The 24,816-nt window shown below is 45.2% G+C and overlaps 1 protein-coding gene across 1 annotated transcript in view; it reads left to right on the top strand.

The window, feature by feature from the left end:
• CSMD1 (CUB and Sushi multiple domains 1) overlaps window positions 1–24,816 on the top strand; it is a 2,270,760-nt gene that overhangs the window by 1,951,056 nt on the left and 294,888 nt on the right. The window contains exons 34-37 of the mRNA XM_090033387.1: window positions 12,083–12,286; window positions 13,262–13,386; window positions 13,979–14,075; window positions 21,189–21,293. Coding sequence (XP_089889513.1) covers window positions 12,083–12,286; window positions 13,262–13,386; window positions 13,979–14,075; window positions 21,189–21,293 — 531 coding nt within the window. The remainder of the gene's footprint in view (window positions 1–12,082; window positions 12,287–13,261; window positions 13,387–13,978; window positions 14,076–21,188; window positions 21,294–24,816) is intronic.

The following is a 24,816-nucleotide window of genomic DNA, read 5'->3' as shown; positions in this document are numbered from 1 at the left end:
TCAGCTAGGGTCAAAGGATCCCAGCAAGACAAGCATCCAAACGTTTCTTAAATGAGTCTCTGCACCACTTCTGGAGGGAGTCTATTCCAGGCCTTAGGGGCTTGAACAGTAAAGAAGTTTTTCCTTTTGTCCAACCTAAAACAGTCATGGAGGAGTTCATGACCATTGGTCCTTGTTATCCCTTGGGGTGCTCTGGTGAACAGACATTCCCCCAGATCCTGATGCACACCCCTTATGTACTTATAGGCAGCAACCAGGTCATCCCTGAGCCTGCGCTTTTCCAGGCTGAAGAGTCCCATGGCTCTCAGCCTCTCATTATAAGGCCTATTCTCTTGCCTTCTGATCATGTACATGGCTCTCCTATGGACTCTCTCAAGCTTCTTGACATTATTCTTGAATTGTGGAGTCCAGAATTGGATGCAGTACTCCAGCTGCGGCCTCACCAAGGCTGAGTAGAGTGGGAAGATGACATCCTGAGATTTACTTGAGAAGCATCTATGGTTGCAAGCCAGAGTTTTATTTGCTTTACCAGCTGCAACATCACAGTGGTGGCTCATGTTCATCTCATGGTCAATCATGACCCCCAAGTCTTTTTCAGACATGGTGCTAGCGAGCGTAGCACTGCCGAGTCTATAAGCATGCTGCGAGTTTTTTTCCCGGAGGTGGAGTACCTTGCATTTTTCAGTATTGAACATCATCAGGTTTATATCCACCCATTTACTAAGCTTATCCAAGTCAGCCTGCATCACTAGCCTATCCTCAGGTGTGGTCACTATGCCCCAAAGGTACTCTCCACGCAAGGGTGCTGTGGTAATTGGTGGGGGTCATAGCATGGCCCCTGGCATGGCTTTATGAGTACTCGTGGGGCTCTGGCCAGTTACCAGAGGATTGGAAAAGAGCCAATGTGGTCCCCATTTACAAGAAGGGGAGAAAGGAAGACCTGGGTAACTATAGGCCACTTACTCTTACCTTGGTCCTTGAGAAGACCTTTGAAAAAATTATGAGGGAGCACATCTGGAAGGGCCCTTCAGGGGAGGTAATGCTCAGAGGCAACCAACATGGGTTCATTGAGGGCAGATCCTGCCAGACTAACCTGGTTTCCTTTTATGATCAGGTCACAAAATCCCTGGATGAGGGCACTGAGGTAGATTTCATCTTCCTGGACTTTAAGAAGGCCTTTGACACTGCTTCCCACCACATTCTCTTAAAAAAAAAAAACTAGGTTACTGTGGCATTGATGCCTACACAGTCAGATCAGTGGCGAATTGGCTAGATGGTTGTACCCAGAGAGTGGTGGTAGACATGTTGTTTTCGGCCTGGAGGGATGTGGGCAGTGGAGTCCCCCAGGGCTCTGTCCTGGATCCTGTACTATTCAATATCTTTATCAGCAAATTGGAGGTGGGTGTGGAAAGCACACTCTTCAAATTCACCGATGACACCCAGATGTGGGGCAATGTGGGCACGCTGGAAAGGAGGGACAAAATCCAGCTAGATCTAGATGGTTACAGAGGTGGGCAGATGAGAATAGGATGGAATTCAATGCAGACAAGTGCAGGGTACTGTATGTAGGGAGAAGGAACCAGAAACACACCTAGAGGCTGGGGAACACCCTTCTTGTCAACACTGTGGCAGAAAGGGATCTTGGAATCACTGTTGACTCCAGGATGAACATGAGCCGCCAATGCGAGGAAGTGGTCAGTAAGGCTAACTGTACCTTGTTTTGCATCTACAGATGTATCATGAGCAGGTCCAGGGAAGTTATCTTTCACCTCTATGCGGTGTTGGTCAGGCCACAGTTGAAGTACTATGTCCAGTTCTAGGAGCCGCAATTCAAGAGGGAGGTGGCTAGCATTGAGAGGATCCAGAGGAGGGCTACTCACATGGTCAAGGAGCAGCAGATCAGGCCCTATGAAGAGAAGGGCCTGAATCTATTCAGCCTCCACAAGAGAAGACTGAGAGGGGAACTGGTGGCTGTTTAAAAACTCATGAGGAGGGACCAGCAAAAATTGGGTGAGGCTCTGTTCCCCTGGGCATCACTGGTTGTTACTAGGAATAACGGCCACAAACTGTTAGAGAAAAGGTTCAGACTGGACATCGGGAGACATTACTTTACAGTTAGGGCTTGCAGGCTCTGGAATGGACTCCCAAGGGAGGTGGTGCTCTCTTCTACCTTGGGGATCTTCAAGAGGAGGCTGGACAGATATTTGGCTGGGGTGTTATGACCCCAGCACTTGTTCCTGCCCAGGGCACAGGGTTGGACCTGTTGATCTGTTTAGGTCCCTTCTGACCCTAAGCCCTATGAAACTATGAAAGTTTAGTGTTATCGGTGAACTTGGCCAATGCACTTCTGACACCAATGTCCACATCATTGATAATGATGTTAAAAAGAACTGGTCCAAGGACAGAGGCTTGAGGGACACCAATGGACAAGGATCACCATAATGATTCACTTCCATCAACTACTACTCTCTGGTTCTGACCTCAGAGCCAATTCCTCAGCCATCAGACTGTGATGTAGCCGAGGCCACAGTTGTCCAACTTTTCCATGAGGAGATCATGGAACATCAGATGAAAGCCTTTTTTAAAGTCCAGATATATGATGTCAATCTCTTCTCCCTTGTCTAGGTGTTAGGCACCTGGTCATAAAAGGTGATGGGATTGGTCATGCAAGACCTACACTCTCTCTTCCAATGGGAAGATCTTGGCTATAAGTCTACTTTATGGACATGGAAGGATCCTTCCTAGCTTTCTCCTGTGGCTATATGGCTGCGGGCAAGCAAAACCCGGGGGCATCTGAACCACAAGCCTCTGGGCTTGGGCCTGCATGTAGGATGCCTGCGAAAGGATTTGGAAGCATCGTAAGCCCTAGGTGGGGTGGCTGATGTTTGCTGATAGTAAGGTCATATATGGTTCTTGAATGACTCATGGATTTGGAATTGATTTGTCTGATTTGGCTTGGAACACAATTTTTTTTTTTAAGTCAGCACAGGCTCCACACAGCTCAGTAGACTTAGGAATGCTCTGGCTATGCTGATTAGCATGGATGACAAACAAAGGGTGGGGTGTATGTGTGCTTTAGTCTGGAGCTGTGGAGGTGTGTGTGCACATTGTGGGCTGGGGCTGTGTGTTAAGAGCTCAGCCAGGGACAAAGCTGAGCTCTTCAATGAGTTTTTTGCCTTGGTGTTTCTGAACAGGGGTCAAGATAAGTTTCATAGTTTCATAGTTTCTAGGTTCAGAAGGGACCTGAGTAGATCATCTACTCCGACCCTCTGCCATGGCAGGAAAGAATACTGGGGTCAAATGACCCCAGCAAAGTGTTCATCTAATCTCCTCTTAAAGACCCACAGGGTAGGAGCCAGCACCACTTCTCTTGGAAGTTGGTTCCAGATCCCAGCCACCCTGACCGTGAAGTCGCACCTCCTGATATCTAGCCTAAATCTACCCTCTGCCAGCTTGTGACGATTATTCCTGGTCACTCCTGGCAGTGCATGGGGGAACAGGGACTTCCTCAGTGCCTGCTGATCCCCCCAGCTAGTTTGTAACAGGCCACTAGATCCCCCCTCAGCCTTCTTTTGTGGAGGCTGAACAGGTTCAGGTCCCGTAGCCTCTCCTTGCCTGCCCTGCTGCCCCCTGATCATGGGAGTGGCCCTCCTCTGGACCCTCTCCATATTGTCCACATCCCTCTTGAAGCGCGGTGCCCAGAACTGGATACAGTACTCCTGCTGTCGCCTGACCAGGGGGGAGGATCACCTCCTTGGACCTGCTCGAGATGCATCTGTGGATGCGTGACAAGGTGCAGTTGGTTTTCCTGACTGCATCCCCATACTGCCGGCCCATGTTCATCTTGGAGTCAATGATGACTACAAGATCCTTTTCCACCTCTGTACTGACAAGAAGGGAGTTTCCCAGCCTGTAGGTATGGTGCTGGTTGTTCCTCCCCAGGTGGATCACTTTGCACTTGCCGGTGTTGAATCCCTATCCTATTCTCATCCCCCCACCCTTGTAGCCTGTCTAGGTCTGATTGTAGCCTATTGCTCCCTTCTAGCTTGCCCACCTCCCCCCACATCTTAGTGTCATCAGCAAATTTGAACAGGGTGCTTTTTACCTCCTCGTCCAAGTCACTGATGAAGATGTTGAACAGTGCGGGCCCAAGGACCGAGCCCTGCAGAACCCCACTGCCCACATCCCTCCAGGTTGAAAATTACCCATGTACCACCACTCTCGGGGCGGCCCTCCAGCCAGTTGGCGACCCAATTGACTGTGTGGGTGTCGACACCACAGTCCCTCAGTTTCTTAATGAGAACAGGGTGAGAGACAGTGTCGAAGGCCTTCTGAAAGTCCAGGAAGACTATGTCCACTGCTACCCCTGCATCTAATGATTTGGTGATTTGATTATAGAAGGCCACCAGGTTGGTCTGACAGGACCTGCCACTGATGAACCCATGTTGGTTGCCCCTAAGCATGAAATCCCCTGCTGGCCCCTCATGGATGTGTGCCAGAATAATTTTCTCAAACAGCTTGCCTAGGATTGAGGTCCTCCTTCTTCCCCTTTTTGAAGATGGGAAACATGCTGGCCCTCTTCCAGTCCTCTGGCACCACACCAGAGCACCATGAGTGCTCGTAAAGCCGTGCCAGTGGTCCTGCAATGACCTCAGCCAATTCCTTTAGTACTTTAGGGTGGAGATTGTCTGGACCGGCTGACTTGAATATGTCCTGTCCCTCCAGAAGCTCCCTAACTAGTTCCTCACTAACCCTTGGCCTAGGTGTGCCTCCCCTGGGGCCTGAGGGGGGCCCAGCAGGGGGGTGACTGTTCCAGTCCCTGCTTAGGAAGATGGAGGCAAAGAAATCATTAAACACGTTGGCTTTGTCATCTGGTGTGACGACCAGATTTCCTAACGTGTCCTGCAGGGGCCCCACATTACCCGGAACCTTCTTTTTACCTCCTATATATTTAAAGAAGGACTTCTTATTGTCCTTAATCTGGGATGCTAGTCCCAGTTCCATCTCTACCTTGGCCTTCCTGACTGCCCCGCTACATCCCCGAGCAACTGCAGGATAGTTGTCCCTGGTGATGTCCCCTCCTTTCCATTGGGTGTACACCTCCCTTTTAGCTAGGAGACATTTCAGGATGTTTTTGGTGAGCCATAGAGGCTTGTGTGCCCTCCTGCTCCCTTTGATCCTTGTTGGGATTACCTCCCTCTGGGCTTGGAGGATCATCTCCTTAAGGAGCGACCACTCTCCTTGGACACCTGACTCCCCTCCCCTCTGGGACCTCAGTGCTTCCCCAACTATTCTCCTTAGCTCATTGAAGTCCACCCTCCTGAAATCTAGGGCTGCTGCCTCGCTGCAGGCCTTTTCCACCTTGTGCTGGATGGTGAATTCCAGCAGGCGATGATCACTATCACCCAGGTGGTCGAGGACCCGCAGCCCTCTCACCAGATCATCTCCTGTGGCCAGCACCAGGTCCAACAAGGCATCTCCCCTGGTGGGGCTGTGCAGCTCCTGGGTTAGATGGAGGTCCTGCATTCTGGCTAAGAACCTACGTGAGCGGTCAGTTCTGGCTGACTGCTCTTCCCGGCAGATGTCCGGGAAGTTCAGGTCCCCCATGACTACCACATCCTTAGACTTCACTACCTCCGTGAGCTGACCTAAGAATTCCTGGTTGAGCTCTTCCCCTTGGTTGGGAGGTCTGTAGTAGACCCCCACTGTTAAGTCTCTTTCTCCTCGACTGCCTTGTATTCTTACCCAAAGCACTTCAGAGTGCCCTTCCTCTCATTCTTTGTTAGTTGATGAGGATGGGTATTCCTTCTTAATGTAGAGTGCCACTCCCCCACCTTTCCTTCCTATCCTGTCCCTTCTGTACAGCCTATAGCCCTTGATATTCACCGCCCAGTCACGCGTTGAGTCCCACCACGTTTCAGTGATCCCCACTATGTCCGGGTTGGTGTCAGCCAGCAGGAGGGTGAGTTCCTCCTGCTTGTTTCCCATACTACAACCATTTGTGTAGAGGCATTTGAGGCCTTCTGTGGATGTGTGTACTGGCCCCCTAATCACAGCATTGCCCTGGCCCCTGTCGCTTACCTGTGTATACGTTTCGCTCGTTGGTCTAGGCTGGGCTGTACTTGTGGGCGTTGCTTGGTCTGGCAGTCCGATGATTCCTCCACTCTCGTCTTCCCCTTCCCCAGTGATCCTAGTTTAAAGCCAGCTGGAGGAGGTCCACCAACCTAGAAGAAAACACACGCTTACCTTTAAGGGAAAGCTGGAGCCCATCCCATCCAAGCATGTCTCTCATCGTGATGTGCTGGTTATGGTTGAGGAAGCCAAAGTCTGCCTCAAGACACTATTCCTGAAGCTGCCAGTTGGTCTCTGCGATGCACATTTCATGCCGTCTTCCACGTCCACTCACTGGAGGATAGAAGAGAAAGCCATCTCTTGTGCACCCATCTCCTTTAGCACGCACCCCAGAGCGTGGTAGTCCTCCATCAGGCGATCAGGGCTTCTCCTGGCCGCATCATTAGTACCCACATGGACTAGGACCATGGGGTAGTAATTGGTGGGCTGGATCACGGTTTGGAGCATCCATTTCACGTCCTGAATCTTCGCTCCAGGTAGGCAGTAGAGCTTGTGTGCCATGGGGTCCTGGCAACAGATGGGGCCCTCCGTACATCTCAGGATGGAGTCGCCTAGGGTGATCATGCGACACTTTCTCCTCCTGGCCTGCTTATCTCCTTCGGCCTGCACAGGACGTGGAGAGCATGGAGTTTCCTCCTCTCTGGTTTCCTCCTCTCCTTCCTTCTCCTCCAGGGTTGCCAGGGCCTCGTACCTGTTCTCCAGCCGGACTGGAAGAACTGGTACTTCTGTGTTACGAGCAGCCCTGGTTTGGGAGGTTACCATCTGCCACTTAACAGTGGAGGGCACTTCTTGAGGTGCATCTTCTTTGGGTGTACAACCCTGCAGTGAAAGAAAATAGCTGTCAATTTCTTCCTCTGCCTCCCTGATTCCCCTCAGCCTGCTAACCTCCTCCTGGAGTTCCCTCTCCTGCGGCTCCAGGGCCCTAAGGTGGGTGCCTGCAGGACACGTGTGGGGGTCCCCAGTCCCTGGCCCCACAGGCCTTGCTGGGCAACTTCCGCAGGCCAGGGGGTTTCATAGATTCATAGATTCATAGATGCTAGGGTCGGAAGGGACCTCAATAGATCATCGAGTCCGACCCCCTGCATAAGCAGGAAAGAGTGCTGGGCCTACATTACCCCAGCTAGATACACATCTAGCCTTCGCTTGAAGACCCCCAGGGTAGGGGAGAGCACCACCTCCCTTGGGAGCCCGTTCCAGACCTTGGCCACTCGAACTGTGAAGAAGTTCCTCCTAATATCCAATCTAAATCTGCTCTCTTCTAGCTTGTGGCCATTATTTCTTGTAACCCCCGGGGGGGCCTTGGTGAATAAATACTCACCAATTCCCTTCTGTGCCCCCCTGATGAACTTATAGGCAGCCACCAGGTCGCCTCTCAACCTTCTCTTGCGGAGGCTGAAAAGGTCCAGTTTCTCTAGTCTCTCCTCGTAGGGCTTGGCCTGCAGGCCCTTAACCATACGAGTGGCCCTTCTCTGGACCCTCTCCAGATTATCCGCATCCTTTGTGAAGTGCGGCACCCAGAATTGCACGCAGTACTCCAGCTGCGGTCTGACCAGCGCCCGATAGAGAGGAAGTATCACCTCCTTGGACCTATTTGTCATGCATCTGCTGATGCACGATAAAGTGCCATTGGCTTTTCTGATGGTTTCGTCACACTGCCGACTCATGTTCATCTTGGAGTCCACTAGGACTCCAAGATCCCTTTCCTCTTCCGTGCCACCCAGCAGGTCATTTCCTAGGCTGTAGGTGTGCTGGACATTTTTCCTCCCTAGATGCAGCACTTTGCATTTCCAGCCTCCCTGTGGGCTCTGTCTGGGTGGAGGCCTCAGACAAGCCCCAGGAAGGCTGCGCCCCCCGGGCAGGGGCCCTGGCAGCACTCCGTATTGACACCATCATAGGAGTTGTTGCCTGTTTCTGGCTGAGTGCGGTGCCTTTCCCTGCGCTGGCAGAAGTCTGCCTCTTGGCCCTTCCTGCTCACCCGCCAGCGTGAAGGCTGATGCAAAAGCTGGTGCGCTCTTACAGACCGCGCCTGTTTGTGCACTCTGTTTGCATGGCTTGGGAGGGCGGCTCCCTACCAGCTCAACTAAAAGGGATCCGGGGAGCTTCCCTTCCGGATCCAGCTCAGCTGCGTCGGTCCCTCTGCCCCACTTACCTTAGGGGGATCAGCTGCTGCTGCCCGCGCTGCTGCTGTGTTTGCCTCTGCTGCTGCTGCTATGTTCGCCTGTGCTCTGGGTCCGGTAATGGGGCACACGTGTGTTCAGGACACACGTGCGCCTGTATCCCTCCTCTCCCCACTCCTCCTGGCTCCCAAGTGCTGGGAGCTACGTCAAACCGTGGCTTTTAAAGGCCACGGTTTGAATTTCCTGCCAGTGCTCCAACCACCAATCAGGTGCTCTGGTCTCACTGGAAGTGCCTGCCGGCGATCCCACCCCCTGCGCTCCCCTGCTGGGGGGATCCGGTACCTCCTGAGCCTGCTCCCTGAGGGTTAACCCCGAGGGTGCTCCCTGGCTTGGGGGGACAGTCCCCCCTAGCCCTCCGCTGTTTGCGCGCTCTGTTCGTGTGGCTCGGGAGCACGGCTCCCTACTGGCTCAGCTAAGAGGGATCTGGGGGGCTTCCCCTCTGGATCTGGCTGAGCTGCGTCGGTCCCTCTGCCCCACTCACCTTAGGGAGATCAGCTGCTGCTGCCCACGCTGCTGCTGTGTTCGCCTCTGCCACTGCTCCGGGTCCGGTAAGGGGGCACACGTGTGTTCAGGACACACGTGTGCCTGTATCCCTCCTCTCCCTGCTCCTCCTGGCTCCTAATTGGTTCTTAGATGGGCATCAGAATGACACCAGCCCAGCAGCTGTTGATGCTGACTTTGTGCAGTCACTTGGATGGATTGGATGTGTTTAAGTCAGCAGGCCCGGTTGAGCTTCATCTGAGAGCACTGAAGGAATTGACTGTTGTCATAGAACCACTGGCATGGCTGTTTGAACACTTATGGCACTTGACTCAGGTCCTGGAGGACTGGAAAATGGCAATGTGGTCCCTATTTTCAAGAAGGGGAGGAAGGAGGACCCGAGTAATTATAGGCCAGTCAATCTCACCTCTGTCCTTGGAAGGGACTTTGTAAAGATTATGAAGGATCATATTTATGGGAGTCCAGCAGGAAAAATAATGCAGCAGAGAAACCAGCATGGATTCATAGGAGATAGATTATGCCTGACCAATCTGGTTTCGTTTTATGTCAGGGTAACAAAATGCTTAGATGCAGGAGGAGAGGTGGATGTCATTTTCTTGGACTTTAGCAAGGCCTTCAATATGGAATCTTATCCCATTCTCATAAATAAATTAAGAGGCTGTGACATAGATGTTTACACAGCCTGGTGGGTGCCAAATTGGCAGTCGTACCCAGAGAGTGGTAGTAGATGGGTCGTACCCAGAGCAGTCATACCCAGAGGGTGGTAGTAGATGGGTCAGTATCAACCTGGAAGTATGCGGGTAGTGGGCTCCCACAGGGTTTGGTCCTCAGACCTCTACTCTTCAATATCTTCATCAGTGATTGGATGTGGTGTGAAGTGTGCACTGTTCAAGTTTGCAAACGATACTAAATTGTGGAGTGAAGTGCACACTTTAGAGGGTAGGGAACGATTGCAGGCAGACCTGGACAGGTTAGAAAAGTGGGCAGTACACAATAAGATGCAGTACAACAAGGACAAGTGCAGAGTGCTGCACCTAGGGTGCAAAAATATCCAACATACCTACTGGCTGGGAAGTGACCTTCACGGCAGCACAGAAGTGGAAAGGGATCTTGGCGTCATAGTGGACTCCAAGATGAACGTAAGAAATCATCAGCAAAGCTAACCGGACTTTATCATACATCAGCAGATTCATGACAAACAGAACCAAGGAGGTGATGTTTCCCCTCTATGTGGCATTGGTTAGATTGCAGTTGGAGTACTGCGTCCAGTTTGGCACCGTACTTTAAGAAGGATGTTGATAGACTTGAGAGGGTCCAGAAGAGAGCCACTCATATAGTTAGGGGCTTATAGGACAAGCCCTATGAGGAGAGACTGAGGGACTTGGACCTCTTTAGCTTCTGCAAGAGAAGGCTGAGAGGTGATCTTGTGGCCACCTACAAATACATTAGGGGGATACAGCAAGGGATCGGAGATGCTCTGTTCACCAGGGCACTTCTTGGGGTAACAAGGAACAATGGTCACAAACTGACAGAGAGCAGATTTAGGCTAGATATCAGGAAAAACTCCTTCACAGTAAGAGTGGCCAAAATTTGGAATGGGCTTCCAAGGGAGGTGGTGCTCTCCCCTACCTTGGGGGTCTTTAAGAGTAGGCTGGATAGGCACCTGGCTGGATTCATCTGACCCCAGCCCTCTTTCCTGCCTAGGTAGTGGGTCAGACTCAATGATCTTCTCACTGACTTCCTGCCCTTTGGGCAGGGGGCTGGACCCGATGATCTCCTGAGGTCCCTTCCAGCCCTGATGTCTATGAAATCTATGAAATCTTTTTAGGTCCCTTCCAACCCTAGCATCTATTAATCTATAAGTCTGAGAATTTAAAACTTGTGCTGCTATATATCCTAGTGACTCAAAATAAAATATGTTTAGTGTGTCTTTGTAAGCTGAAGATGAAAAGGGAACATATTAAAGATGATTGTTTCAGCAAGTTAAAAAAAACACTACACATTTTTATTGCAGTCAGGTTGCATATCTCAACAGCTTCTTCAGGAAAGAGCTTTTTTACCTCATACATTATATATGTTGCTTATATTTAACTACATTGGTCCTGGTCATCCCAGCCAGCCAGGGGCCTGCTCTGCCCAGGCTGAAACTGTTGCTGTCTCAGGCACACATGTAGATGCTGTGCCCAGGAGCAGTTGCATTAATTGCATATGTAGATGTACCCACAATATACTAAAATAATTCTTCAAGTATCTCTTTATGAACAAATATATGTACTATAATATACTTTATATGAACAAAGTCAGTGCTTTATATTTTGCATGCGGGCTGTTTTTAATGTTGTATGTGTGACAGAAAAACAAGTATGAAACACATGCAGAAAAGTTGTCAGTATTGTAAGTCAGTGGCTTAGCAAGGTTAGAACAACCAAAGAAGTCATCAGGATGCTGACTTTGGGGGAGGAGAGAGAGAAAAAGCCCCCACAGCTGCTTCTGGAGTCACACAACTGTACAAGTGGCACAATGGCAATCAGACTTTGCCACTGTCCCTGCGGCTAGTAGCTGCCCTGGGTGCCTGGCCATGTTTTTACACTGCTTAAAGGATCAGAAGGATGGAGCTGTTGGGAGGGGAAGAGTGAAACCTTTGGCTGCTTCTATAGGCCAGAAATACATTATTAACAGGAAGGGAAAAAATGGTTAGAAATTCTGGTTCTCTGGCATGTCTCCAGGTCATAATGTCTACTGAGGGTATTCCAGATGTAGGGCAGCTGACATACCATTCCCTGGTCAGAGTTTGGCCCAGATAAGCACTAATGAATTCTGCTGTTTTAAAAGTATTTTTTGATTTTGTGTGTGCATGTGCATATAACCCTCAAAGGAAATTGGTCGCCCTGAAGCCAATAAAGGATCCTATCATGTTTTTTTCTCTACAATTATTGTTACAAAATTCTCTTAGTTTAGCAATGATAGTTTCTGTTACATAACAGTATCAACTCATTGTAAGATCACTTTTATAAAAGTCAACTACAACTAGTGTACTAGTACGGCAGGTGTTGAGGAAGGTACCATATACCGTTCCAAATTCCCAGAAAACACGACTTCAAGAAGACACATGGGCAAGATGCTTTTAAGTGCTTTGTGATACCATGAATTACAACATGTTCTGTGGAGTTAGATTTCATATGGTAAATGTATATGTTTTTAGTAATCTGCTTTTTTTTCGCAGATAATAAACAGCTTTTTTGGGTAATGGTGTCTTTTTTCTGTTCATGCAGCTGTTCCACGTACCAGTGATACACAATGCAGCTCTGTTCCAGAGCCTAGATATGGGAGAAGAATTGGCTCTGAGTTTTCAGCAGGCTCTGTTGTTCGATTTGAATGTAGCCCTGGGTATCTGCTGCAAGGCTCTAAAGCTATCCAATGCCAGTCTGTGCCTAATGCTTTAGCTCAGTGGAATGACACAGTCCCAAGCTGTGTAGGTAAGCAATTATCTTAGGTCATCTGTTGAGGTACCCAAGTCTTCAAATCAGAAATCATGAGTTGTTTCAGAAAATAATATTTAATACATAGATACACTCTCCATTGATTAATACCAGTCATGTCCAATTTAAAAGAGCAATTTGTCATATCAAAAGTAATTGAGTAGCAGCTGGTTGGTAGGCAGTATGCTCTTTCATAGATTAGATTAACAAGTGTGATGCATGTTTTCTTGAATATTATGAACTACATGACTCCTTTAAAGTTATAAATGTAGGATTGAACATCGTTCTGTGAAAACTGACAAAATGCCAATTTGTTGTGCCATTTTGTGGTACCCTTTTACCAGATGTATACTGATAGATAGATTGATAGACAGACAGATAGACAGACAGACGTAAGTAGTAGTAATGTACAATGCATACAAATACCATCATTAGCTTTAGTCAGTTTGCTTCCTTTTGTAAAAGCCTCTGGTGGAATAATGCTTAGTACTTTGGACTTATTTGTGAATATTAAAGCATTCTTTTCTTTTCCCTGGAATTCTGCATAAGTTCATTGATATCCATGGGAGTTATGTGTCTGTCTGAAGAGGAAAATAAACTCTAAAGTATTTAAATTATAATTATCTGTAATTGTCTAAGTACAGTTGCTTTCAATGACTCATTTTCTGAGGAGTCTTTTCTTGGAATCTAAGGAGAAGTTGGACTGTATAGTAACAATATCATCTAATGCACTGCAGTGTCTTTTAGCAGCTGAGAGGAATATTAGAGGTTCTGTAGATTTAGGTGTCCTGATTACATTTCATGCAATTGAAAACTTTTATTCCAGAGTGCGGACCACCACTTAGACCTAATGCATTTCCAACAGAAAAGGAGAGTTATGGACATTGGATCAAGCTGCCCTGCTAGCATTACTTTTCTGTTCACTGAAGTGCTTTTGGCAGTGTCATAATTTCTGCTAACATTGTCTTTCAGTGCCATGCAGTGGAAATTTTACTGAACGGAGGGGCACTATCTTATCACCAGGTTACCCTGAACCCTATGGTAACAGCTTGAATTGTGTGTGGAAAATCATAGTGACTGAGGGATCAGGTATTCAGGCAAGTCCGTATTCTGCCAAACATAGATGCTTCATAAATGCTTCCTAGCACAGTGGTTTTGTTTCTTTGTTTTCTAGACAAATTAGAAAAGAATAATCACTCATTTTGCCCCATTATTTGAAAAATTACTTTTTAATCTCTTTTTTGCTCACTGTTGATCAGGGAAGAAAGGGTGCCATGACTTCCGGCTTTCTCTTTTAACTGAGTAGAATAGTAAAAGTAGATCCTAGCCCTGCAGTCTACTATGTTCTCTTTTACTGTTGCATTTATATCTCTGAGGTACAATAAGGAACAAAGGTCTACATTTCCTTTATTCTGCACTTTTTTTGTACTTTGTATTTTACCCGTATAAGATGCACACAAAAGTCTTCCATTCTGATTTGGTAATGCTTTTATACTCATTTGGCATGACTGTTGGTAATTATAAAAATAGAAGGCAGTAGAGAATCAGATGTATTTTCTTTATTTTTTTTGTTTTTCTTTGAGCCTAATTTTGTAGGATTTGTTTCTTCTTTTTTTGTTTCTTTAGTTTGTCTACATTTAACTTTTGGTTAAACCCCACCCCCAAAAACTTAGTGATGTTGTTTTACAGATCCAGGTCATCAGTTTTGCCACAGAACATAACTGGGACTCTCTTGAAATCTATGATGGTGGTGATATGACAGCACCACGACTTGGGAGTTTTTCAGGTAAGTGCATGCTCTAACTGAAATAAACTAGCCCTCTTAATGGTGGCCAGAATATGGATACCGCAGAGGAAGGCTTCTATGATTTTATAAGCTACTTTCTAGTCTTCAGTTAGATGTATGAACTAATAACTTTTTTTTCATGTAATTACACTGAGAGAACTTTTCAAAGGCCTTCTTATACATTATTTTGCATGAAAATAAGTGGGATTTAGGAGCCTGACAGTAACTTTGAAAAATTTTCCCCATTGTCAATTGTAATTTGTAAATTATGTAAATACGCTTCATTAACATGAAGTGGAACTTACCCTTGGGCATTATGCTTTAGTTACTTGCACTTAAATTTGCCCTTGTTGGCCTCACACTTTTAGGAAGAAGATTAAGTCACTTGGTATTCATATAAGCTCAGTACACCTCAGAAAGCAGAACAAACTGGGAAACTAAAGATACAACAAACCATGTAATTTGTTGTGTCAAATTACATTTCACAGTACATTAGACATCTCTGGCTACACTCCCATTTCATAAAATATATTTTTAATTAAAGGAATGTGTTATTTAAACCCTACAAATATGACTCCAAGCTTACAGAGGATGGTTCACTTAATTTTATCTCAGACTTACATATTCTGAGCGAGTCCAGGCTTAATTCTATTGCGTAGCAAGAGCATTCCAGGGCTAGGGGGTGAATTTGCTGAAGGGAAACTCCAACAAAGTGGAGTGAAAGGCTCTCCTTAGTTCCCACACAGTGGACCTGGGGAATAGAAAAGACAGGTAAGGGTCACTTGCAAGATATTTAGAGAGCGCTGAGGAAAGAAATTATCTTGACTATTCAAAGGGCAACTCTTGATTGAAGCTACCTTTCTGCGGGCAAGAAATAAAGTTGAATCCATGAGATCTGCAAAGGTTGTTCAACTTAAAGGAAGAAGGATGGGAGATTAGGCTTTGACTTAATTGATCAATTTATATTATTGAACCAGATCATGGCAGGAAAGTGTAGCTACAGCTAACTAACAGTGGTAGCTACTTCATCATGGAAAAGTGAGGAAGCTGAGAAAGAGTCAGAATCAGGATCTGCTGCCTTTATTAGGGATGTTGTCATGTATCATTTTTAATTAGCCATTTTCCAAATGTGCATTATGCTTAATGCTAGGAAAGGCTATTAAAGATACTTTTTAGAAGTTTCTCATTTATTTTCAATGAGAAAGTTCCATAAAAAAGGAAATTTGTTGATTAAACAAAGCTATTGTCCCCAGAACTAGCTTTTTCCTGGAAAATGGCCTGGCTTCACAGATTACAATCAGAAAGACAAAAATCACGATCCCAGAAATTGTGGGCAAGACCTTTGCTGGGATGGGATTGAAAAGGCTTTATTTTTTGCTTCTTACCCCAGACAGTTTTACCTGAAAGGTCTTAGATACTATAAAAGGTGTCTGCTCCAATTGTCTCCCTCCTAAAAATGAATCATTTGGTCCTCAGTGGTTTTCACCCTTTTCTTTTTAAATGTTCCAGCTCAGTATAGATCAAAGGTTTGGATTAAAGTGGTTACAATCTCTTCCCCTGAGATATGGATCCACCTCCTATACCCTTCTAGCTTCCAAAAGTCCCACAGACAGTCATAAAGTGACAACTCTTCCTACAGGGCTCCATGTAGAGCAGGGGTGGGCTGAATGGCCAAAATGGCCAGCGGCTGGACACCATTTCCTAGCAGCCCCTGCACATGTTGCTGTGGCAGGTTTCCATGGAGACCTCAATAGGCGTGGCACTGTGCAAGTATGGGGCCAGGGTTTCTATGGAGACCGGCTCTAGCAATACTGGCAGGGTGCGCAGCTGGTTGGGGAGCTGCACCAGGGCTGGGGCTGCGTTATTGCAGTGGTAATAGTGTGGTCTGGAGCTGGAGCAGAGCCATGATCCACTGCCTACATGCCCCTTCCATGGATATGTGGACAGCAAATTGCAGAGAGAGAGATGGTAGAGAACTATCTCCTAAAATTCATATTGAATGGAATGGATTTCAGGTTTCTACCTAAAGTATAATGGTGTTAGACAGTGAAGATAGATACTGTCATAGAGGAGGCCAAAACTGGGTTTGAGGTGCAGTTAACTACAGAACTAAGATACATCCTCAAAAGCCAGGTGAAGATGGCTATATATACAGCCCTTCTCACCTATCTCCACTTTCTAACATCATCATACTTTAGGCAGAAAGCTGAAATGTATTCCATTCAATATGAATTTTAGGAGATGGTTCTCTTGCAGTTTACTGTGCCTGGCTTAGCATCTCTAAATTCAAATCAGTGGCAACATCTTCCTTTCAAGGAGGATGGCAGAATTGCCCAGTGACAAAACAGCTTTCAGTAAGGATGGTATTATTTAATTAGAACAAATGTACTGTATTTATTCAATTCTAAGATGCGGGTTTCTCCCTATTTAACATGAATGGAAAGCCCCTTGTCTTAGAATCAAGTACAAGTGCTGGGAGAAAGGGGCAGACAGGCAGCTCCAAACCCTGTCCCTGCCAACCCCTGACTCCACCCCTGTCTCTGGCTAGGGTATGGGCCATAGCTGAAGCTGCTGCCTGTCCCCCCACACTTCTATACCACACATGTAACCCCTGGAGCTTCTCCTCCCACATGCAGACTCTGTTCTCCCACCTGCCCTTCTACTTCCAACTCATATGCTTGTTATGCATTGCAGGCTTCAAACATGCTGCAGCCTGGGAAACTGAGTATAGTCCTAACACAGCCCCATAGTGGTGGCGTTCATCCTCTATAACTGCATTGGGTTAGGGCCAAGCTGGGACTGTGCTCAGTGCTCCAGGCTAGAATGGGGATTGAGCTTGCTTTGTGGAAAAGGGGCTGGTGGGGAAAGGGGAGCAAAACCTGGGGACGAGTGCAGGAGCAGAAGCTGGAGATGAAGCAATGACCTGGGGTTATGGGGAGGCAGGCAGGAAGTAGGTTTCATGACTTCCCTACACCACCTACTTCCCACTGTCTGCTCCCTGATGCTATGGGAGGGATGAATTAAATATGACGCTGCAATAATTACATCCAGTGCCTAGGAAATAATACATTGATAAATTTTCCACATGTAGAATCTATTTAGGGGATCATCTTAAATTCAGGTTTCTCTTAGATTTGGGCAATGCAGTATTATGGAGACAGTGTCCTAAAATGACGAACAGTTTACATGTATGTTCATAGATTCATAGATGTAGGGTTGGAAGGGACCTAAGTAGATCATCAAATCCAACCCCCTGCCCTGGACAGAAGTCCTGCCCTGGACTCATATGCCCCCAGCTAGGTAATTGTCAAGCCTCCTTTTGAAAACCCCCAAGGTAGGAGCCAGCACCACTTCCCTGGGAAGTTGGCTCCAGATCCTACCTGCCCTGACTGTGAAATAGTGTCTTCTAATGTCCAGCCTGAACCTACTCTCAAACAACATATGCTATTATTCCTTGTTACTCCGGGTGGTGCATGGGTGAACAGGGTCTCTCCCATTCCCTGCTGGTCCCCCCTCGTAAGTTTGTAGATGGCCACCAGATCCCTTTTCAGCCTTCTCTTGTGAAGGCTGAACAGGTTCAGGTCCCACAGCTTCTCCTCATACGGTCTGCCCTGCTGTCCCCAGATCATGTGAGTGGCCCTTCTCTGGACCCTCTCAGTGCTGACCACATCTCTCCTAAAGTGCAGCACCCAGAACTGGACACAGTACTCCATCTGTGGCCTGACCAGTATAGTATAGAGGGGGAGGATCACCTCCTTGGCCCTGCTTGTGATGAACTGTGGATGCATGACAGGGTGCGGTTGGCCTTACTGTGTCCTCACATTGGCGGCCCATGTTCATTTTGGAATCGATAATGACTCCAAGATTTCTTTCTGCCTTTGTGCTTTCGAGAAGGGAGTTCTCCAGCCTGTAGGTATGCTGCTGGTTCTTACTGCCCAAGTGCAGTACCCTGCACTTGTCAGTATTGAATCCCATCCTATTCTCATTTGCCTACACCTGTAACCTGTCCAGGTCCAGCTGTATCCTGTCCCTCCCCTCTAGCGCGCCCACCTCATCCCGGATCTTGGTGTCATCAGCAAATTTGAACAGAGTGCTTTTCACCCCTCATCCAAGTCACTAATAAAGAGATTAAACAGTGTGGACCCAAGGACTGAGCCCTGGGGAACCCCACTGTCCACATCCCTCCAGGTCAAATATGACCCATCCACCACCACTCTCTGGGTGCAGTCCCTCAGCCAATTTGTGACCCATCTGACTGTGTATGTATCAATGCCACAGTCGCCTAGCTTTTTAATGAGAATGGGGTGGGAGACAATGTCAAAGGCCTTTCTGAAGTCCAGAAAGACTACATCCACTGCAACACCTATGTCCAATGATTTTGTGACCTGATCGTAGAAGGCAATCAGGTTGGTCTGACAGGACCTGCCCCTAATGAACCCAGGGTGGTTGCGCCTGAGCCTCATCCCCCCTGCTGGTCCTTCCTGGATGTGCTCCTGGATAGTCTTCTCAAAGAGCTTCCCCAGGATTGAAGTAAGACTAATCGGCCTATAGTTCCCCGGGTCTTCCCTCTCCCTTTTTTGAAAATGGGGACCACATTGGCCCTCTTCCAGTCATCTGGCACCTGGCTAGAGCACGACAAGCACTCATAAAGCTGTGCCAAGGGCCCCTCAATAACCCCTGCCAATTCCTTCAGCACCCCAGGGTGGAGAGCATTTGGACCTGCGGATTTGAAAACATCCAGCCGCTCCAGAATTTCCCTAACTCAGTCCTCCCTGACCCAAGCCCTGTGAAAGTCACTCCTGAGTCCATCTTGGATCTCAGTGGAGGAGTCCTGGTACCTGCACAAAAAAATGGAGGCAAAGAAATTGTAAAAAAAGTCTGCCTTTTCCTCTGGTGCAACCACCAGATTACCTATCCCACAGGGGCCCCACGTTACCTGATGCTTTCTTCATACTCCCTATGTATTTAAAAAATGATCTTTTGTTGTCCTTGATCCTTGATGCTAGCCCTAATTCCTTATCTGCCTTAGCTTTCCTAACAGCCCCCCTACAAGCCCAAGTGATGGAGGTATACTCCTCTTTGGTGACAGCCCCTCCCTTCCACTGGGTGTATGCCTCTTTTTTGGCTTTCAGGCATTCCTGAATGCCTTTGGTGAGCCAGGGGGGCTTTTGAGTACTTTTGTCCCCTTTGATTCTCATTGGGACTGTCACCACTTGGGCATGGAGGATCGTCTCCTTAAGGAATGACCACTCATCTTGGCAACCCAATTCCTCAACTCTCCAGGACCCCAGAGCCTCTCCTACCAATCTACTCAACTTGTTGAAGTTGGGCCTCTTGAAGTCAAGGACTACTGTTTTACTGCAGGCCCTTGACACCCTGCGCTGTATGGCAAATTCCAGTAGGTGATGATCACTGTCACCCAGGTGGTCAGGAACGTGGAGTCCCCTCACCAGGTCATCATCGCCTGTGACCAGAACAAGGTCCAGGAGGGCATTCCTCCTGGTGAGACTGTGTACGTCCTGGGTTAATATCCTAAACTGTTCATATCCTAAACTTACTAGGTATCTCTTATGTCCCTCACATAACCCTATTAGGTATATTTTCACATTCCTTCAGTTCTTAGATGCAATGTGAGTGTTTTCTGCCCTAGCTCAGGGCTGCCTCTTTACACAGTTTGTATTTATTTTCCCTTGAAATAGGAGTTAGAGTTTTGCATTAATTATCCATCAGTCAGTTTATTTCCTACAGGAATCTTGCCCATTGAGCCAGGAAAGAAAGATACATATAACACTTAAGGCATCTATGCAATAGCCTTTGAATATTCCATATGTCCCTAACATCTGCCATATCTCAATATAATAGGCTGGAGTATTCCATATTCCCAAAGCACACATCTGGGTGGAGTGAAAATTTTGCAGCAAGACTTACTTGTACCAAAGAATTCAAAGGTTTAGATTAAGCTTGTTCTGGTCTCTTTAGTAAAGGATATAGTCATAGCATCTGACTGAGGGGATGTTTTTGCTGCACACACACGGTGTCAACCCTAGGTATTTTGGCTATAGTCTGTGACTGTAAAGGTCTTTCTTTATTGAGAACCCCTGGGAACAAGCACAGAAACAAACAAATCCCAAATAAATAACAAAAGCAAAAAGCACAACATAAAATCTACTTTAAACTACATTCCCCTACCAGTCTTTACATGACGGATACTTCACCTGCCTCTGATTTTCTGTACATTGAAACCTCCACAGACATGGCTTCGCACAATGACAACTCGAAGCAAAATTGAAATGGCAGGCAAACCTCTGATATCCGTCCACACATCTTGTCATTAAGCTCTTTGGAGAGCATAGAAACAAAGTAGTCTCTCAGGCTTTACACAAAGAAACAGGTCTCTCCATTTTTCCAGTGAAATAATTTTCAAACTGACTATTATCAGCTGGTACTCTCTTTAAAGTTGCTGCTACTTTAGGTTCCAATCTCAAGATCTCATCACTAGAAGGGGCTCAATTGCTGCCATTACCAAAGGTTGAAAGATCAAGGCTGGAATCTTATGAAAAAGCATTTGACTTCAAAGAGATTCTTTTTGATTTTGAGGTTCCCAGGTTTGGTTAGATTACCTCCTTGACTGAGCAGAAGCAGTGCATGTGGAAGTGGAGAAGGTAGTCCCTTGACTTACTGTGCATCAGCTGCTTTGTGGTAACTGTTTCATGAGTCAGCTGCTATCCCAGTCAGTGAAAGCTAAATGGTGGCAGCTTACCTGTGAATGAAACAGGGATAAGTTTACTGCTGCTTAGCTTCTACTTCCAGGAGGATAATGGCAGGCATGCAAAAAACTTACTGTGGAGCAGCTGACTCATAGCAAGCACTCCACAATGCCTTTCATCCCAGTATAACTTGTTTCTCCATGCTGATAATCTAACAACTTGTCAGAGAAATTTGACTGAAAGTTTATCAGGGTAATAATAATTCCAGGTACATCAAGGAGAGAACAGGATTGTTTCTATTTCTAGACATGTTCATATATGCTCAGTGAAAAATTATGGGAGATTTTTTTTAATACCATATGCAATGTTCTACTTAACAAAGATTAATTAGTCTTGTCTCTTGCAGGTACCACAGTGCCGGCATTGTTGAATAGCACTTCCAATCAACTTTACCTGCACTTTCACTCTGATATTAGTGTGGCAGCAGCAGGTTTTCACCTGGAATACAAAAGTAAGACTTTCTGACCTTTACATCATTCTCAAAAGTAATAAGGTTTTTGTTTGTTTGCTTGCCTCATAACAAGGGATCCTGGTTTTTTTTCTGATTTAAAAACAAATCTCCAATTTCCAAATTTAAAAAGGTAACCATCACCAGATTTGATTTAGCATGCTGAAGATATAAGGGGTAAGATACAAAAACACATTTACTGTGATATAAACTGATTTTAGCCTGAAGTAAAAGTGGAGCAAGCACACAAGTACACATTCTTTCACTGTTCCAAGTCACTGTACCCTAGTTTAGCTTATAAATTATATCAGTGTAGTGGGTATGTGTCTACACTTCTACTTGCCATTTGCTCAGTATAAACTGGCTCTCTACTAAAGACTGTCCACATCCTGTAATATCTGGCTGCTTGTAATGGGTTTCTTAGAAAGCTTGCCATGTATCTGCTCATTACTTTAGAGTAAATTTGCTATGGAGTAAAATGCAAGGTAATTATTTCATAGTAATTTTGTTGTGTGTTTGCACACAAAAGACAATAATTAAGCAGAAATTCGTTCTTCACAAAATAATTATTCACAAGGTTAAAAGAAATAACTCAGCAAGAAAATTTGAAGCAACAATCCTTAGAAGAGTATAGTCTCTAATTACAATTTTATTCTTTTGAGTTCATAGTTCTAAAACTTGTTAATTTTTTAAGGATTCCATTTACTCATGAGACAAGTATGGGAATGCAGATGAATAACACTAAACACTGTTAGTAACATGAACATGTTTTTATTCCGTGCTTCCTCATTTCTCCCTTAACATATATTCACTATTGGAAAATAGCTGCAGTTGTAATAAATACTTTGGTGAACCTAAGGGTCTTAGGAGCAGTAGTTTGTAAACTGTGTTGGTGATATGGACAATAGAACCCATGACGCCTGTTGTCCCTGGATAAATCCTATAAAATATTCCCAGGGTAAGGAAATACTAACAGTTTATCCCAGGAAATTGGAAAGTGCTTCTGAATGCATATTCTGTGGCTGCATAATAGAAGCTATGGCAGAAAAGCAGTACATTCAGTTGCTTGCTAAATCCTGATTAATTAGAAGGGTGGTGCATGTAAATGCCAATCCCAGAATTTTTCTGTTCCAAGAAAAACATAGCAACAACTTGTTCAAGGACAAATGTTACATATGTTATTAGGTAAAGTATCTGATATTATATGCTTATGCTCTAGGAAGTATTGCTTCATTCATTTGGACACTTTTGTTAAAATATAAAATAGGAATGGATGATCCTACGTGATCTGTCTTTGATTCATACTTAGATGTTTTTTGTCTTTTCTCTCTGGAAAAAAATAAGTTTACTACTAGAAAAGAGTGGTAACTTTAGTGTATATGTTTGTATATTATTCATTTTAATTGGAGTTAGGTATTGCAAGGAAAATTCTAACCTTTTTAAAATGAATATGAGGATGAGTTAATAGCCTGATGAATGGGTTGATGAAGGTCAAATTCACAAATTGTCTTTGGTATTTGAGTATGCAGGTGTTCCATTGCCTTGCAAAAGAAAATTAAGAATTTTCTCTGAGACTGAGCACATGCATTCAGGCAATAGAAAGCTTTAATGTTGATATTCATCTCCTTTAATAAGCCATCACAAATAAGCAAATACAAGGATAAGCTTTAATAAGTAATCTTTAGAACTGAGATAAACAATTTTCTGGAATGTAAATGTGTGCACAGTTTTTGAAAGGCCAGATTTCCAGCTGATGATAAGTATTCTGAACCAGACACAAACCACAGGGCAACCTCAGACTGGTTAAATTCCCTGCTTACAACAACCATTCGTATGCAAGTTTGTTAAAATGTATTTGAATGTGACTGTTCTAATGATGATGTAAAACAAGATCATGAATGTTATTTATGTAGGATGCATTTTTTAAGAATCTGTTAGGCACGTTTTACAAACATCTGTAGATGTTAAGCTTTGGGTTTTATCTTCAACCAGAAGTTAATATAATTGTTTATATATGTACAGAATAATAGTCAATGAATGCTCTTATCCATTATTCTCAAGGTTATACTGAATCTTCTGGCTCACTTTTAACTGTCTACTTATGCAAGTTGATATTATTAAAATAGTTTTCCTGTAATTTTCTGTATATCTATAAAGATTTTTCATTCATTATTATTGTCATATGGTTAAGTATCATTACATTAAAAATGTAATTATAAAAAGAGGTCTTGAATTTCACAATGGAATAAAACAATATAAGTAGTTTGTTTAAGGAACATTGTTTTGATTATTGGAGAAATATAGAAAAAACAGACCTTTTTTCTTGTCTTTCTTTCTTTATATAGTCCCAATTGGCCTCAACAATGGAAGTATTACTTTTTGTTTTTGTTTCCAGGTGTCGACCTTTTCAGTTAGCAAACTTAAAAAAATACTGTACATTTTGTAGACAAGGTTCTTTGGCTAAATCCAATACATTTTATTAGACCAGCTAAAATAGCTGGAAAAACATCTTCTTTCAAGCCTTCAGGTACAAACACCTTTCATGAGGCTGAGGAAGCATCCACAGTTGGTCTGTGCTCTTCCTGGATGGAATAGAAGCCAGAGGCCAGTATACAGGGGAGAAAGCCAGTCAGTGAAGATGTAAATTGAGGCAGTGAGAGACCGGTGCGGTAGGGTGGGGGGCAGGGAATAAATCTAGTAAATGGTAGAGAGGTATCAGGTATTAGGCAGGTTATCACGTATCATAAATCTAATGTCTTATTTAGTCTACAATTTTTTTGTATTGAGTAGGATGATGAAGTGAAGTTTGTAGGCTCATCTGTGAAAGGTGTTTTGTAAATTCCCTTTAAAGATTAGACCTGAGAGACTGGAGAGATAGTGGTTTTCCTGTGAGAAATGTGCTCCCACAGGTAATTGGATGTTCTTGTCTTGATAGATTTCTGGTGTGTGTTCATTCTGATATGCAGTTGTTAGTTTCTCCTACATATTTTCCAGCAGGGCATAATTCACTAGATGAGATATATTACATTTCTGGAGGTGCAGGTATAAGATCCAAGAATGCTGATGATGCTGTTGTGGGGTGTAGTTATTGTGGGGGTGGTAGAGATATGTTGGCAGGTTTTACATATCTTGTCATGGCATCATCTGGATTCATTTGGTGTGTTTTGAGGTGTAGGAAATTTGCTTCTGGTGGTGAGGCTGGCGGGTGGTACTTGTTTGAAGGCTAGGGTGGGTGGTTCTGGGAAGATCGCTTTAAGAACTGGGTCTTCTTCTAGTATGGGTTGCAATTGTTTGAGGATTTTCCATATAGGTTCCAGGGAGGGGTGCTATTTCATAACCAGTGGTATGCGATTCATGGGGGGGTTCTTTCTGTACTGCTACAATTTTTCATATGGTATCTGGGTAACTCTTTTAAAAGTGTGATCTATCTCTCTGGAGCAGGATCCTTGTTGAGTGAAATCTGTTTTGAGATTTGTGAGGTGATGATCACAGGTGTTCTCAGTGCAAATTCAGTGGTATCTGAAGG

Source organism: Crocodylus siamensis, chromosome 1 (assembly GCF_052110815.1).
Source record: "Crocodylus siamensis isolate JL-2025a chromosome 1, ASM5211081v1, whole genome shotgun sequence".
NCBI lineage: Eukaryota > Metazoa > Chordata > Crocodylia > Crocodylidae > Crocodylus > Crocodylus siamensis.
Note: the sequence above shows the minus strand (reverse complement) of the source record. Positions and strands in the feature narration are given on the sequence as shown.